Source organism: Drosophila tropicalis, unplaced genomic scaffold, assembly GCF_018151085.1.
Source record: "Drosophila tropicalis isolate 14030-0801.00 unplaced genomic scaffold, ASM1815108v1 contig_859, whole genome shotgun sequence".
Classification (NCBI taxonomy): Eukaryota; Metazoa; Arthropoda; class Insecta; order Diptera; family Drosophilidae; genus Drosophila; species Drosophila tropicalis.
In genome coordinates, this window is record NW_027173353.1 from 7,410,102 (window position 1) to 7,425,677 (window position 15,576).

Here is a 15,576-nt window from a genome sequence, read left to right on the forward strand (position 1 = left end):
ACTAATTTAGAGCTTTATGAGACTTAAAGACATATGACTTGCTAGTCTTAGGTATTTATGTCTTACTTAAAAGATTGACTTAAAAGCATTAAGCAGAGATATCACTTTAGAAAATTGGTTAAAATTTGGTGATTTAATAATCCTGCTATATGGCTAATTCGGCATTGATGTCAAAGAAACTAGTTTAGGTCAAATTTAATTGTTCAGTTGGACAGAACAAGTAACTTTGACCTTAACTAGTTTCTTTGACATCAGTCAAAATTTGCCCTAAACTAGTTTCTTTTTTGTTTGAGTAAACTTTAAGAGATTTTTGCATGAAGATTGTCTTGGTAATATTATTTTTGAAAGTAGTAAACTTATAGAAAATTAGTCAACAGATAGCCGGATCTCCATGAAAGGTGAAATTTGGGATATATGAACTCGATTTTGAATTCACAGAAATCGATTTGCCCTAAAAACAAAACAAAACAACAGGTGGAAACACCTTTTAAGCTGCGACACAGTAATAAACAAATATAAATATTAACACCTATTTGAAATGTCTTTAATTTTTAGTAGAATAATTAGCAAGAATTGGGTAAAATACTTTCTACAGTTTCGATTATATAAGTCGATCTGGAAAAATGAAATTTCCATTTGTTTTTATGTGATTTTTATGGCTAACTCGGTTATTAACTTAATATGAGTTGAATAACATTAGCTTAAAAGGGAAACTCATTTGTTTTCTTTAGAAATTTTGTGAAAACTTAAAGCATTTAGTATTTTAGTATTTTATCGTTTCTGTTTTTTGGGGCTAAAAACTTCGTTTATACAGATGAACGGCTATAGATGGGAACTCCCTCATCTAAATGGTTGTCATCGTTTTGCTAAATTTCGCACATAATTTGCGCTTTTATGGCTAGAACAAAGCAACAAGAAACAGCAACAATAAAGGAGAATAAAAGCTGTACGTGCCTGTCGGGAGATTCGGTTGGCAATCTAAGTACAAATTCCTAAGCAGTTAAAAAATTGTGAAATTGAAATTTCAGTCTGATATCTCGATTGCGAATCGTAAAGTTGTTATTGTTGTTGCTAAGAACCAAAATCTACAATCCCAAACCCCCAGGGCCCCGATTCAATCACATGAGGAGCGGCCTCGGAGCTGTCGTCTAGGCATTCGTTGCATAGTAAACAACAAAATAAAATTTCAAACTGATAACTTTGGTTGCTTGCGCAAAATTTTAACACGATATCTCCATGAACCGAAACCAGGCCATATGCCCATATGCCATATGGTAACGGTTTTCTCTCTACTCTGTCTGCTCTCCCGCTCTTTTAGATTGTATACCTTTTGTTAACTGTTTATCAGATAAGTTTGTCTTTTTAAACAAACCAAACCGCCCTCTCCACCCATTTTTTTTCGGAGGGACTGCAGTGCTGAAAATTAGCGCTTCAAGTGTCAAGTGTGAATTGCCAAGTGGTAACAATATTTGACAGCAGCAGGTTGAAAACATCATCGAAACTTAATTAGCGTATATCGCTCGATATCTCAATTATTTACATCTGCAGCAGTTGTTGTTGTTGTTGTTGTTTTTGGGGGTAAGAGATGCTAATACTGATGCTAAAACCGATGACGTCGTTTTAACTAACTAAGCGCAAGAATTCGTTAACTTCTCTTGCTCTTCATATCTCTTATCACACACACACTAACACACGCCAACACCCTTGGGTGTATGTAGAAATCATTTGTCGGGAAGGAAACTTGTGCAAATGTTCTCTCCCTCTCTCTGCCTCTCTATGCGTCTAGGTTATGTCTTATCGGGCTCAATCTGTTGCTATCTTGCAGTAACATGTAGTGTATGCACATAAATTATCATGATCGTGTGCCGCTACTACAAAATAAAAAATATATTAACCAATATTGGAGAGATTTTTAATCTATTTGGTACTTACCTTAATGACTGATAGCTGTTCACTGGAAATGCCACGGAAACGGCATAAATGTATAAAACAATAAGTTAATTTATAAATATATACCACTTATAAGTATGCACAGACATACATCAGCTTAAGTGAACTCAACTGCTTTGCCATAATCAGTCATTTTAAATAAAAACAATATTGGCAAACACGAATTGGGCACAATAAATGTCGTACATTTGCTTACGAGGCAATCAGGACTGTTAATTGATCTTAAACTGTTAACTGAGTTTAAAATAAAGCAACAAGGAACTGGAATTGTTTAGTTTTCGATTTCCATTATGACTTTGCTCCTTTGAAATGATAATACTTTTAACAGTATTTAACACTTCATTTTCGATTCAAGTCTAAGCACAGTTTCTAATACTCAGCCTAAAAGTATGCAATATCAGAGGTTCACTTGCTTCATCCTCTTGGTCGAATATTTATAACCAGATATGAGTTTATTATTATTCCCAAAATAATAGGTCTAACAAATTAACATGTCTTATGATGTCCTAAAAAGGCTCACTCGGTTTATTTAACTTTCTTTCTGCTGATTTTACAATATATAGGTAAATGCTTAGGGTCTTTAAAGATTTTACTGCGTTTCATGCTATTTTCTTTCAACATAAATTCAAATTGGATTATAATTGAGTGTGTTGTTTCTCAACCTGGATTGTATTGTAAAAACATTGAATTATTTGGGTATTATGGTTTCGCTATGCTAAAGATGCTGAAACCAATTTTGTTCGTTACCCGATCAACATTAGCGTTAGCATGGGGGCTTAGAAAATTTTGGTATTATAACTATCCTTCGATGTATGTATATACTATATATTGACTTAAATATTACAAATTCCCATCCTAAATCACGCAGGTAAGGTACTTGTATGTCTGTATATACTCAGGAATTAAACCAGAAAAAGTTCATAATCTATTTCAGATCAATTTTAATATAAGCACAATATAAAAGGATAATGATCCGAAGACAAGGAGCGACAACTCTAAGAATCAAAGTGAATATATATTAACACTAGCAGGTCACTTGAAAGAAGAGCCTCATAGGTATATACATTTAATTTAGCAAATTTGTCTAAGAAACTAAATCATTTCAAATTTTTAATCATATTCTTTTGTAAATATATATTTGTGTATATTAATTTATTTAATTCGGAAGGAAAACAACACTTGCATAATGACTAATAATAAAGTCACCTGATAAGCTTAAAGGAAGTCAATTTCTGTCTCCATGAAAAGGCACAAATAAATTACATTTGATTTACACAAGTTTTTTTTTTTTTATTTAGTTGATTTATATAATTTTCGAGTTAATTGTATATGATATTTAACCATTAGATCTCTACAATAATTTGTTTATCGTTGACAAAGCGTTAATTAATCTCTGCTACATAAAAACATACATATCTTAAATATCAATTGTATGTATGTATGTATATATTGACTTAAATATTACAAATTACATAACTACTATATGATTTTCTGATTTATATTTATTTTCTTTTTTTATTGGTTTTTTGGATTATTTTTCAATATTTGCATTGATTTATGATAATTTATTTGCTACATACAATTACAGAGCTAATTTAAACTTTAAACTCGCTGTTTATATACTTTAAAAACCAATTGTGCTAAATAATTTATTTTCTTTAAACAAAATTTTTAAAAACAAATAAATGTATATACAAATTATGTGGCAAGTCAATATGAGTAGTAAAAAGCTATAGACAAGTTAAAACATATACGAAATACGAATTATAATGTAAGTAGAAAAAGGAAAAACACAGTCTTATATATGCATGATGTTGATGCTGATCATGTATGATAATGGTGACGAAGAGAAATCGAATCGTAAAAGAAAAACGAGAGCAGTGGCAGAAAGGCAAGGTACGCATGGGATATGTGTGTGTTTGTGCATTCACTGGGAGAGGACTCCTCCTCTCAATATAACTCAATTGCATCTCTAAGCCGATACTGCGAGAGGAGCCATCCCGGCTTCGACTCCTGAATGGGTGGACAAATATTTGTGGGAATGCTGCTGGGTATGCTGGTGCTTCCAGGGCCTACGCTTTAAGTGCATATGCTGTGAGCCAGTCCATCTGCAAGAGATACAAATAAAGTTAAGTATAACTTATGGGGCAACAAGCCTGATATACAAAATTCCAAGAACCTATGATATTTGGAGAGCTTGCGACGTTTTATAGGCGATCCATCCAATTCCGAGCGACCAGCTACAAATCCAAAGTGTCCTACACTGCCCGAAAGAGGAACTTAAATTGAGAAACGGCATGAAAAATTAGAATTGCAGTTTTATTAGCCCAGCTCAGTAGTCCTACCATGTTTTCGTTTGTTATTGCGTTGCACTTGGTTGCTGGGACTGGGCACATGTTGCATCTGCTCTAAGTGTTGCGCCTGATGTCTGCGTATACTGCAATTGCGACCACGACAACCTTTCAATTGCTCGAGGGCATCATGCATGTGGGCTCTTTCACCCGGCGTTAGACTAGTCGCACGATTTGTCGTCTCAAAGCGATCTATTAATAGGAATTGGGAATTAGTTTTAAGTTTTGCCTAATAATCATTGGAATGGCACTCTCACCTATAGTTAAATTGTAGAAGGTCACCAGGCCAGTGGTAAATTCACAGTATAGAAAATCATGTGTGGCGTTTATGGTTCTTAAGCAGGAATAGGTATTATTATTGGCATTCATGCAGAAACAAAATGGACTGTCATTCCACAATGGAGCCGTACGCCAATGTTGATTATCATGCGAAAAGCAATTCATCTTCTCCGATAGGCACTCCTTCTCCAGGCGCGCCTTCTTAATACGTTTGCGTTCCTTTTTCCGTTGACGTTCCTCCTTTAATTTGCGGCGTGCCTCTCGAGCCATTTCCTTGGAATCAGCATTGCTTGAAAAGTAATTAGAAAATTATAATTAAAAAACAATTTAAGCAATACTTTTGAAATTCAATTCAATTAAAATAACTTTTCATAGATCAAGCATTATGATAATTTTCTAATTATCTTCATTGTCCTTTATTGACAATGGTCTTTTTCTGTTTGCCATAACTCAAATCTTCCATGATGATTATGAAAATACTCTAAATACTTTATATTAAGTAGAGTTGCACCTGAATACTTATTAAATAGATTCCCTTAGATGCATTTTTGATGTATGTATAAACAAAGGCGTATCTAGAGCTGTGAAAGGGTAAAGTTTGCAATAAACTATAAAAGTAAAGGGTAAGGAGTATTTTTGTACATGTTTCGTAGTGCCTTTGCATACGTTAGGGGTCCAAAAACCCTCATTTCATACAGCATTAGATACGCCTTTGGTATAACAGTAATCATCAATAATTGCTTATGAAACTCGAATGCATTCGTTTAATTAAGTAATGCTACCGATTCTCGACTACTCAAAGTTCACTTTGCTCAAACAAAAGTTTGTGGTTCATCTAGTTGGAATTATGGCGTCGCTAAAAAGGAATACTCTATACGCCTGGATAAGCTACTTTCTTGCCTTCAATGGTGTTATATCTTTTTATTTCGATGCGAAAACGGGTTTTCTGAAGAGATCACAGTTATTAAAGTACTACAACAGAATACATCAATGTATAATGGCGATATTTATACTGTTTGCTTTCCTCAATGCGCGGATTGTCTACTCTCTTTATGAAATGATTCCGAAAATATTTATAATAAGTTCGTCGTCATTTTGTTTGGTATTCAGTTATATGTGCTTGAGTTGCCTTTGGACTGTTTGTCGCTGGCAGAATAAAATCTATAAGATTTTTATTCAGATTCTCAGGTTGCAGAATCAGAATACCCAGTATGGATACAGTGCATCAAAAAGTCAGCAGACGTTTATAAAACGAGCGCTCCTCATCAGCTTGTTGGCTCATTCGGGACTGTTAATAAGCAGTTTAATTCTAAGCTGTTCGTTTCAAAATTATGCGTGGTTAATCCTATGGTATATTGGCGAATGTTTCGTATTTTCGAGTGTATTCCTGGTATTTTGTTTAATGGCTTTGATTTGCGAATGTAGCTGCTGCCTGCAGGCGGGCTTAGAGAGAGTTCTAAGTTCCAACCACCGAACTCTGACCGATCAAGTTCATCAACTTCGATGGATTCAGAGAAAACATCAATTAACCATCGATTCGGTCACAGAACTCTGTTCAGTTTTTAAGTACGTTCTATTCGGGTTTATTTTGGGTACTACTTCAAGAATGATTTTTGTTACATATTTCATAATTCGTGTAAATCTTGGATCAACATTGTCCATTTTTACCACCATCTGTTGTTTGAGTTTCGTGGAATCATTCATAATGTATACCATGTCGGATGCAATGAACTGTATGCTTCAGCAGACAAGGACACTATTTGGACCATCTCCGGGGCAACCGCTAATTATTGAGCGAAGTGTAAGTATCAATCGAAAGTAATGTTTACGTTCCAGTACTCATAGATTTCTTTGCAGAATGAATTATTTGCTTTACATATTTCTCATCAGAGCACAGAGGTTCGCATTTTTGGAATGTTTATACTCAATCATCGTCTGGCTTTTCAATGTGTAGCAGCAATTCTTTTACATACCATTTATTTGATTCAATTCGAAATGACTCAGTAATTATCAGACCAAATGGTTCTCTTCTTAGAGATTGATTGTCAAATAAAATGAAACTTACTTTTCACCAATATCCGCCTCGCAATAGCACTCGGCACGTGAAGCGTATTGGCGATGTGTTGAGGATTCAGGTACTGATGTGTGTGTCTCTTCAAAGTTGGAACCTTGATAAAGGATTTCCTTTTGTCCAATGGGGCCGGACATTGCTGTGGACGTGGATTGCTGATATGTGGGACGTGGAGTGTGTGACACCTCCCTGAAGTAACTCATATTGAATTCGGGTCCTGCCCCAGTCTCTGAGAGTAGCTCATTTCGCCGTCGACTATCGCCTCGTCGTCCATTTGCCGCCGCCGCCGCCTGTTGTTTGCTCTCTCGCATCTGTTTCTTCATATCTTTTAATGTGCTGATTTTATCCTTCAACAATTTGATCAACATATCGATTTGATTGCGAGATGTGCGCCAAGTTTTCTCATCATTATAAATTACATCGGAGCAGTTGACTTTGCCATTGTTTGCGTCCACATAACACCGATGACCAGCCCGTCGTCCTGTCTTGGGCGTTTTACCAGTGTACGCGGTGGAATTGCTGATATCATTCTCATGAAATTTGTGCTCCAATGTTTCCAAGGTGTTCTGAATTTGCTGAATAACCTGCGCAATAGCCTCGTGGGAAGTATTTTGATTTTGTTTACTGGTCTGACGCTTACTACGATGATGTTGGTCTTGGAGTAGATCAATCGTTTGATGAAGATCGAGTAACTCTTCCATTTCATAGGGCATTTCTGTGTGATAGAGTTCACGTTTATTCCGCATACGTCTGTGGGCCATGTTGTGGGTTCGCTTGTGCACATGATGCATTGACGAGGCAGACGACATTGGGGCACGTATTTTGGTATAGACCACTCCATCGGAGGTGAAGCAAGCGCAATTTCGTTGATATTGCTTGCGAGGCATGGTCGCCAATTGATGTTCCAACTGCAGCTGTGGATAAAAATGCATCCATACAAATCATCTTTTTTTGGATTTCTCTTTATGTGTGTGTGTACTTACATGGAACTTGCATTTGTGTTTGCGCCAGCGACCATCTTCGTTGACACATTTCCATTTCTGACCTGGCAAACAGTTCTTCAACAGTGCCGGATCCGAACATTCCGAATTGAGGCGCATCATTTTGGTAATATAGGGAGCTAAGGGTAAATCGTTATCATGCTGTGGCACCAGTTCTTCATCATCTTGCTCCTGATCTTGTTCCAGGTCTTCATCGTCGTTTTCTTCGAGAGCAGCGTCTTCTGGCTCTTCAGCTGCCGAACTGTCCATTGCCTCCTCAGCGATGTCATCATCTTCTGCATCCGTTTCGGCATCAGTATCAAAATCCTGCGACTGCTGCGTCGTGGAACTCAACAATGTGGCCGCTGTGCTGCTGAACGTGGACACCGTAGTATTTGGTCCACCACCTAGGAAATCCTCTAGCAATGTGCTATTAACTAGCTTCATGTCATGACGCTCTGCTTGAAGGCGTCTCCGGGATTCGGCTATCTGCTCGGCTGTCTCTCTACGCCCTGAACTTTCAATAAGAAAACTATCTGGCCAATTGTCTCGCACGGCACGATTCCTGCTGAGAAGTAAAGGCAATATACTCCTGCCATCCATATGTGACGGAGTTGGCACTCCACCCATATCCAGAAACGTTGGAGCCAAGTCCACATTAAGCACAATCTCATTGACCCTAAAACAAAAGTGGAAATTAAATCACATCGAATCGGTTGAGGGAGAGATCACTTACACCTTGGAGGCCTGTATACCTGGACCTCTTATTAGGAATGGCACACGAACATCGAATTCAAAGGGAAAACTCTTGCCCTTGATTAAACCAAACTGCCCCAAGTGATAGCCATGATCTGAGGTGTACACAATGAACGTGTTGTCCAGCTCACCCAATGCCTTGAGCTCATTGTAGACCCTCTCCACGGCCACATCCACACTTTGCAGAGTCTGCAGGCGTTTGGTCATGAGAAGATTTGTAAAACGCTTGTGCACCGGTTGCATGGGTTCTGTCACCCGTAAGATCCATTGCTTATCCGGATTGGGAGCGTGGTCGTAGGAAGGAGTGCTAGAGAAAAGAAATAAGTTATTGTAACTAATATATAGTTGGTAGATTTAAAAGCCAACTTACTGGTGCGTGGTCACATTAAAGAAGAGATGACTGTATTGCGGAGCAGAATCCTCTGGCCCGTGGGGAGCCGGAAAGCTCATGGTTAGTAATACGGGTTTCCTTTGATTCTGTTGCTTTGATGAACGTAAAAATGCTATCGAATCATTGGCTATTAAATCGGGATAATAGTCCTTGGCATAGTCAAAGCCATGCTTTATCTTCTGGCCATTCAAATTGATACTGTAGTTGTAGTATTTCGAATTCATGATCAAGCCGCCCCATTCACGCCATCCCGGCGGGATATAGGAACCATTATACTTGTTCAAGTATTTGCCAAAGTAGCCAGTGCGATAGCCAGCATTCGATAGATATGTAGCATAGGAGCGAGTCTCATGGGTGGCCTGCCACTGGGGACTGGAGCAGTTGTCATTGTTGGTGAAGACCATGTGATTGTGCACATAGAGTCCCGTCAGCAGGGACGATCTGGCCGGACAACACATGGGTGTGGTGGTATAGGCATGCCGAAACTCTGCTCCGCCATCTTTCAGCAATCTCAAGGTGCGTGGCATAAAGTTCAATGAACCCAACTCAACATCCTGATCATCGGTTAGAATCAATATGATGTTGGGTCGTCGTTCGCGTGCCGCATTCGAGTCGCGTGAGAATCGCCGTGATCCCTGCTGCTGCTGCTGATGATCCTTGCTGCTCTCCACTTTAGTGGGCAATGCCAGCAAATGGAATATGAAGAGCAAAAAGATCAAATAGCTCACAGCCAAATGTGTTTTATTTTCAGTTGATTGCATTTTCATTGAATTTTGATTCTGCTAAAGGTGCGTTTTAGTTTTCATTCCTTACACCATCTTGAAGAAGAAGAAGCTAAAAGTAAAAGAATAATTTCCCAAATTAATTCGAATTGTTGTTTGGTTGGCGTTTCAAACAAGCCAAATGCACTTTGACCTTCAGACCACCTTAACAGTAAGGTAGTGTAAAGTAAAGCAAAGAGGACGATGCACATTTTGTCCACTTATTAGAGGGGAATTGACATTGCTTTTGCTTGTGCTTTATTTTCGATGAGTTTTCGTCCTTGTTGTTGAATTTATGTGCCACTTACCGTTAAGTGAAAACTGCAAACACACCACCCAACCCACCACCTCCCATCCACCCACCAACAACATTCTCGTTGTTGGAATTCCAAAAAAGGGAAAATTTTCTTCTGCAGTTTATTGCTCGCTCAGACTTTTTGGCATTGACTTGGTTTAAGCCACCTGCAGGAGTCGGTTGAAAGGATTCCAAGTGCCAAGCCAAAGAGGGAGAAGAGACCAAGTGAGTTGGCTAAGTGTGATTTATGTTTGTGCTTCTTGACTTTTGGTTTATTGTTGTGTAAGGAATTTGATGCTTTTAAGCAGTTAACTTAAATAATGAGTTCCATGGCATGGCAAAATAATTTTCAGATTATTTTCCCTTCACATTCACATTTATTTGGAATTTCCTCTCATCTTTGTGAAAGTCCAACAAGGCGTACTTCCTGTTGCATCATTTTATCTTTTGGCATATGCCACAACCCAACCGAACCCAACCTAATCCAACCTGTACACAATCAGCGTGAAGTTAAAAGATGCCACTTGAAAAATTGCAATTTTCCATTGGCAAATGCAAATGCAATTGCTATTTTCCATTTAGCCTATGCCCAATTATGTTGTATTCTCTGTTTCCAATTCGAAGATGCAAAAAACATCTTGAGAATGAAAGCAGAAAGCCAAAGTGGATGAATTTCGTATCTGTTTTTGCATCTAATTGAAAAAGGAAATGGAAAGAAGGGGTTTTTATTGCTACGCCCCTGTCTGAGAGCCCTTTTTAAATGCAGGCGCACTTCCTTATTCCGCCTCAAGGTTGTTTAAAATGCAACAGAACAAGTTTCTGACCCAAGAAGAGAAGACCATGGACCTTACCAAGAAACATGTTTTGGGTTAAGAAAACAAAAAACCCAAACGAAATGCAAAAAGGAAAGAAACTCGCTGCGTTCTTTCGGCATCTTCCTGTCGCCTGCTGACAGACGTCACGCATGCGCAGACATTGGGCCCAAGAGAAGGCAAACAAAGCTAAAAGCAAAGGGAACAAGCAATTGGACGACTCTTAGCTGCTGGACCACAGTGAAGACCTGTGTGAGCTCCCCTTGGCAACAACACAGGAAAGCCAGAAGAAACGGCCACACGATTCCCTGATTCATTCATGAATTTCATGACTCTTGTTTTGCGTCCTTTTTTCGTTTTCGTTTTGGTTTCGGTTTGGCTCTTGGGTTTGTGTCTGGGGTATTTTTTGTTATTTGTTTTTTGTCTTTTTGGTTTTCTTCACTTCTTTCTCATTCTTAACTTCATCCTCTTAAAGCCATTTCTGAACATTTTGTTAGTTTGTTAGAGTCTGTAGGTATTCGTTGATCGTTTTTCATTTACTGCAGAATTCGTGGCCGTTGCTAGGTGATCGTAAAATTTTATTACAACATTTTAAGGTATTTGCTTTTGGGTGAAACTGGCAGCTTATTTCCTCTGTTAGGTTTCTGTCTGCAAAATGGCCAAGCGACCCAACCAGACAAGACTCTGGGTACAGCCAAAGCAATCGGCAATCGAAATTTGTTTTTACATTTGAAGCCATGATTCTTGGCAACTTTCTGAATTATGATCATTAATGAGCTTTCATATAGAAATTTAATTTTCAAGAGTAAACAAACTCTCTTACACTTGAATTTTCGATTCTTAAATTTGTTTCACATCTTTGGCTGGGATTGAAATGGATTGAATTATAAATTGACTCAGCAATTGAAGTCATAATAAGTCTGAAAGCGAATCTGTTGTATCTTAAAGATATGGAATGCATATACACATATGTATGTATATGTACACGCGAAAATGAGATAAACAGAATGAGCGAGTGATAGAGGAATTGAAGGCAGAAAATTTTGCCCAGTGGCCAAGAAGTGAGACTCGCAAAACGAAACCAGACAGGCAACAGACGGGCAAGACATTCAATTAAAAATAAATACAATTTCAATTAGCTTCAAGTCGAAGACCAAACAACTAGCCAGCCAGCCAGTAGAGCTGCTTTTTCATCTTCACTCACTTCATTTCTTCAATTTATGAACATGCAAACGAACTTAAAGTGATGTTGACTCTTCTGACGCCGTCGGACACTAATCCAAAGTAACAAATGATAAATGCCACCTTATCAGACAACTAACCAAGATCTGGATCTGCCAAGAGACTCATTAGCACGGAGTGTCAACGACTTGTGGTCTTCTGCTAGAGAGTGGGCAAAAAGAGATGAGCATGGAACTGGTAGGGGCAGCATTCGTGCTGCTAACTACTGGGGCTAGTCGTCAAACAGTCTGCAATGAAAAAAAATGTGCCACAAATTTGCGTAGGTTGACTATTCAGTTCCATCTCTTGCAGCTCCAACTCCTGACATGTGCAAGTTTCAGCTTAATTATGCAATTAACATGGCAGACCCAGTTAAGGATTGAGTTTGATATGTGGCTAGTTGACGATGCCAAGTCAATTTATCGCTTAACTAACTATTTAAAAACTAAATCATGTGCAGCCAAATGGTAGGGAGGAAGGAAGGGAAAGTAGTTGGATATGTGGTCACCCCCCCTACACACACTCACACACTTGTACATCGACGAGTCTTATGGCTGGTTTGCCATTCGATTTATGCATATTTAATGGTCCAACCTCAAACGCCCACAACAACCTCCGGAAGAAGAGACAACTAAGCAACAACAAGCGAGAACATGTGGTAGATGTCACTTAAGTCGTCGTTCAAGAGAATGGGGAGAAGGAGGTGGAGAATGTCACCTTTTAGTGCCAGCGGGGGGAGAGAGTTCGGGGGTATGCCAAAGTAGGCGGTGGATATGACACTTTTAGCCAACCAATTTGAGTTCGTAATGGGCTTAACTTTTTGAAGAGGTAAATGTGTTGTGACAGCATTGTAAATGGACTTGACGAATATTTAAGTTGATGTTGGGGTTGAACTTTGAAGCAAGCCAAAAAAAAAAAAAGAAAAAGAATATTTAACTTGAGGTTCTGCAGAGTTTCAAATGTGAATTATAAAGCAATCAAGGACTTTGAGTATTTAAAAAGTGCAACAACTACTTATTTGACCTTTTTTAATTGACATTGTAACTAAAAGTTTAAATAAAGTCATATATAAGAATCTTAGACTATTATAAAACCCATTTTGAAGTTCAAATATTATTAACTTTGATTTTGTTAAACCTTTGCCCAAAAAGCTTATGGATTTAAAACTAAATCTATTTAGAATTCAATTTACAATGCTAATTTTAATTGAAAAGCATTAAAACTTAAGTTAATCAATTCCTTTGTTCTCTCATACAAGCAATTTCAAAGACTTTTATGGCATATCAAGTCAAGTAATATCGGAAACAACATTTCATTGAAACAATTTCGGTCTAAGAATTTGATTTGAAAAGTCTACAAACTTCATTTTAAAAACATTAATCTCAATATAAATGATTCAATCCAGCAGGCAGTCTGCCAAAGCAATTCAAGTCCTCTCATATAAGTTATTTCGATGCTGTATATAGAATGAGAAAAGATCAACCAAAAAGTCCAACCAAGTAAATGAAATATAAAACAGAAATAATATAAAATGTGATAGACTGATGTCAGACAGAAGCGTCAAAGTCAGGCATGTCATGAGAACAACAACAACAAAAACCACATAATGCCATTTAGCAAAAAATTAATTTGTTAACACACAAATGCAAAATGGGAATACATATATTTAAAATGCGAACAAACACACACACACACCCAAAAGCCGCTAACACAAAACAATCAATAACAAATAAATCTTGATTGAGAGAAATAAACTGAGATTGATTTACGTATTTTGAGTAATTAAACAATATTAAGAAGATTGCAAAAAAGAAAAAGAAAACAAACAGATAAACAATTTAAAAAAGTTTTGAAGAATTCCCATAGAAGAAAGATAATTCCTTTATTTAAACTAAACTCCACATAATTTAGATCTTTAGATGAAAATATTTAATTAATCTTCTGTTATATTATTTCCACTTTAAAATGTTATGAAAAAATTTCGAAAACCTTACCAAATTTATGGTCTAACCCGTTCGATTGCATTCATAGAATTCTTGACATACTAACTGAAACTTTATTAACTTAATAAATTGTGTTTATTAGGCAATATTTATTTTACAAATTATAGCAATTTGAGTTTTTACAAGCTAGTAATATTTATGAGAGATTTTTTATTATTTTCGACATCTGCTGACAAGAATTAAGCAATTGAAAAGAAACCAAACTTGTCTCTAAATATAAACCAGTCAGCCAAAAAGGTTAACGGCAAGTGCCAATAATACGAGAATTTTTGCAAATTGTGGGACAATTACTGGCTAGCTTTCTCTCTCTCACTCTCTTTAGTGGCTATCATTAAGAATAATGAGCTAAGTGCTTCATTTTAACTCCAGCCCTTCTTCGTCCTTACGGCCTCCCTTCGCCTGAATTGGCTTACTATTCTTGGCTTGTTATTGTCTGGCCGGGCATGGCCTAGGTCTGGTCGCTGTGGTGACATAAACAAATCAAATTGTGACCCAGTTAAAAAAAAAAAAGAAAAACAAAACAAGAACCAAACCAGTCCAAACCAAGCAAAAGGAAAAGAAAATGTTACAAAATGCAAAATTTGAGTCGAAAACAGAAACGGCTTTCCGTAAGTAGTTTGTCAGTTTAGATTAGGTAAACTAACAAGGACTTTTTGATTTCCATATTTGTATGCACTCGAAGAAACATCACGAAAAGGGTTAGAAAGGGTCATAAAAACTGATTATTGTAAATGGCAAACATTTTCAATTTTGCCTTAAAACAAATTTCCACACATTTTTTTTGACTGCATTACTTTTTGGTTTGTATTTGTTGTAGTGTAAATTTGTGTTCACGGTTTTGTGCCAAACCAAAATAGAAATTCTAAAGAAAATGTTGCAAAAACGTACAAATGATTCTGTTCAGGAATGTTGTCATCGTAGAGAAAATGCTTCCAGACCAGGCCAAGACGATTTCTGTATTTGTCTTCTTTTCTCTTTTTTGGCTGACCTCAGCAACAAAAAAAAAAAAAACACATGTACATATGAAACCTGCTTACCTTGGTCTAAATGCTTTACTGGTCAAAAATATATACATATGAATGTACATGTGGATACCAAAAAATCTGATGAGTTTTTGAGCTGCTTCACATTGTGGGCAGTAGTCAATAACTCATATGTTCTTGTTCACGTTCATATCAGAGGGAGTGGACGTGGATGCGGTGTGGGCGTGTCTGCGGTTTCGTTTTCTAAAGAATTTCGAATTGTGCCACACGATCGGCTTTCAAGAATGTTGAATCACTGGCCAAAAAAGATTCAGATACAGCAGGAGCAACAACAATAATAACAAGAACAACTTTCGGACAGTTCTCGCATTTCAGCGCCAGCGTCAAACGGAAGCCGCATCATTTCTCTGTCTGTGTGTATGTGTGTGTGAAAGAAGACCTTAAAAACTGAAAAGGTGATCGTACAAAAAATATGTATAGCTACATAGGTATATCAGATTCGCCTCAAGGCAAGCCTTTCTAGACAGGCGTGACCCTGGACACGAGCCGCAATGACAAAACTGAAAACTGAAACCAAAAATTTCAATTCAAGTCTTGCAACTGATCGGCCAATATCCTTTGTTTCGCCCATATCAGAATTTGTTTGCCATATATGGAAATTTGCTGCTTTTTTTTTCCACTTGAACTGAAAGTTCAAAGTTTATTGCTTGATTTTAATTAGTT

The 15,576-nt window shown here is 37.3% G+C and overlaps 1 protein-coding gene across 2 annotated transcripts in view; it reads right to left on the minus strand.

Annotated features, from left to right (window-relative positions):
- Positions 1–3,636: 3,636 nt before the first annotated feature.
- Sulf1 (Extracellular sulfatase Sulf1) overlaps positions 3,637–15,576 on the minus strand; it is a 32,742-nt gene continuing 20,802 nt past the window's right edge. For both annotated transcript variants that reach the window (XM_068297094.1, XM_068297095.1), the window contains exons 3-10: positions 8,758–9,612; positions 8,368–8,694; positions 7,635–8,310; positions 6,646–7,565; positions 4,559–4,869; positions 4,296–4,493; positions 4,130–4,229; positions 3,637–4,058 (exon numbers count right to left, since the gene is read on the minus strand). In XM_068297094.1, coding sequence (XP_068153195.1) covers positions 3,923–4,058; positions 4,130–4,229; positions 4,296–4,493; positions 4,559–4,869; positions 6,646–7,565; positions 7,635–8,310; positions 8,368–8,694; positions 8,758–9,545 — 3,456 coding nt within the window. In that variant the 5' untranslated portion in view covers positions 9,546–9,612 and the 3' untranslated portion in view covers positions 3,637–3,922. The remainder of the gene's footprint in view (positions 4,059–4,129; positions 4,230–4,295; positions 4,494–4,558; positions 4,870–6,645; positions 7,566–7,634; positions 8,311–8,367; positions 8,695–8,757; positions 9,613–15,576) is intronic.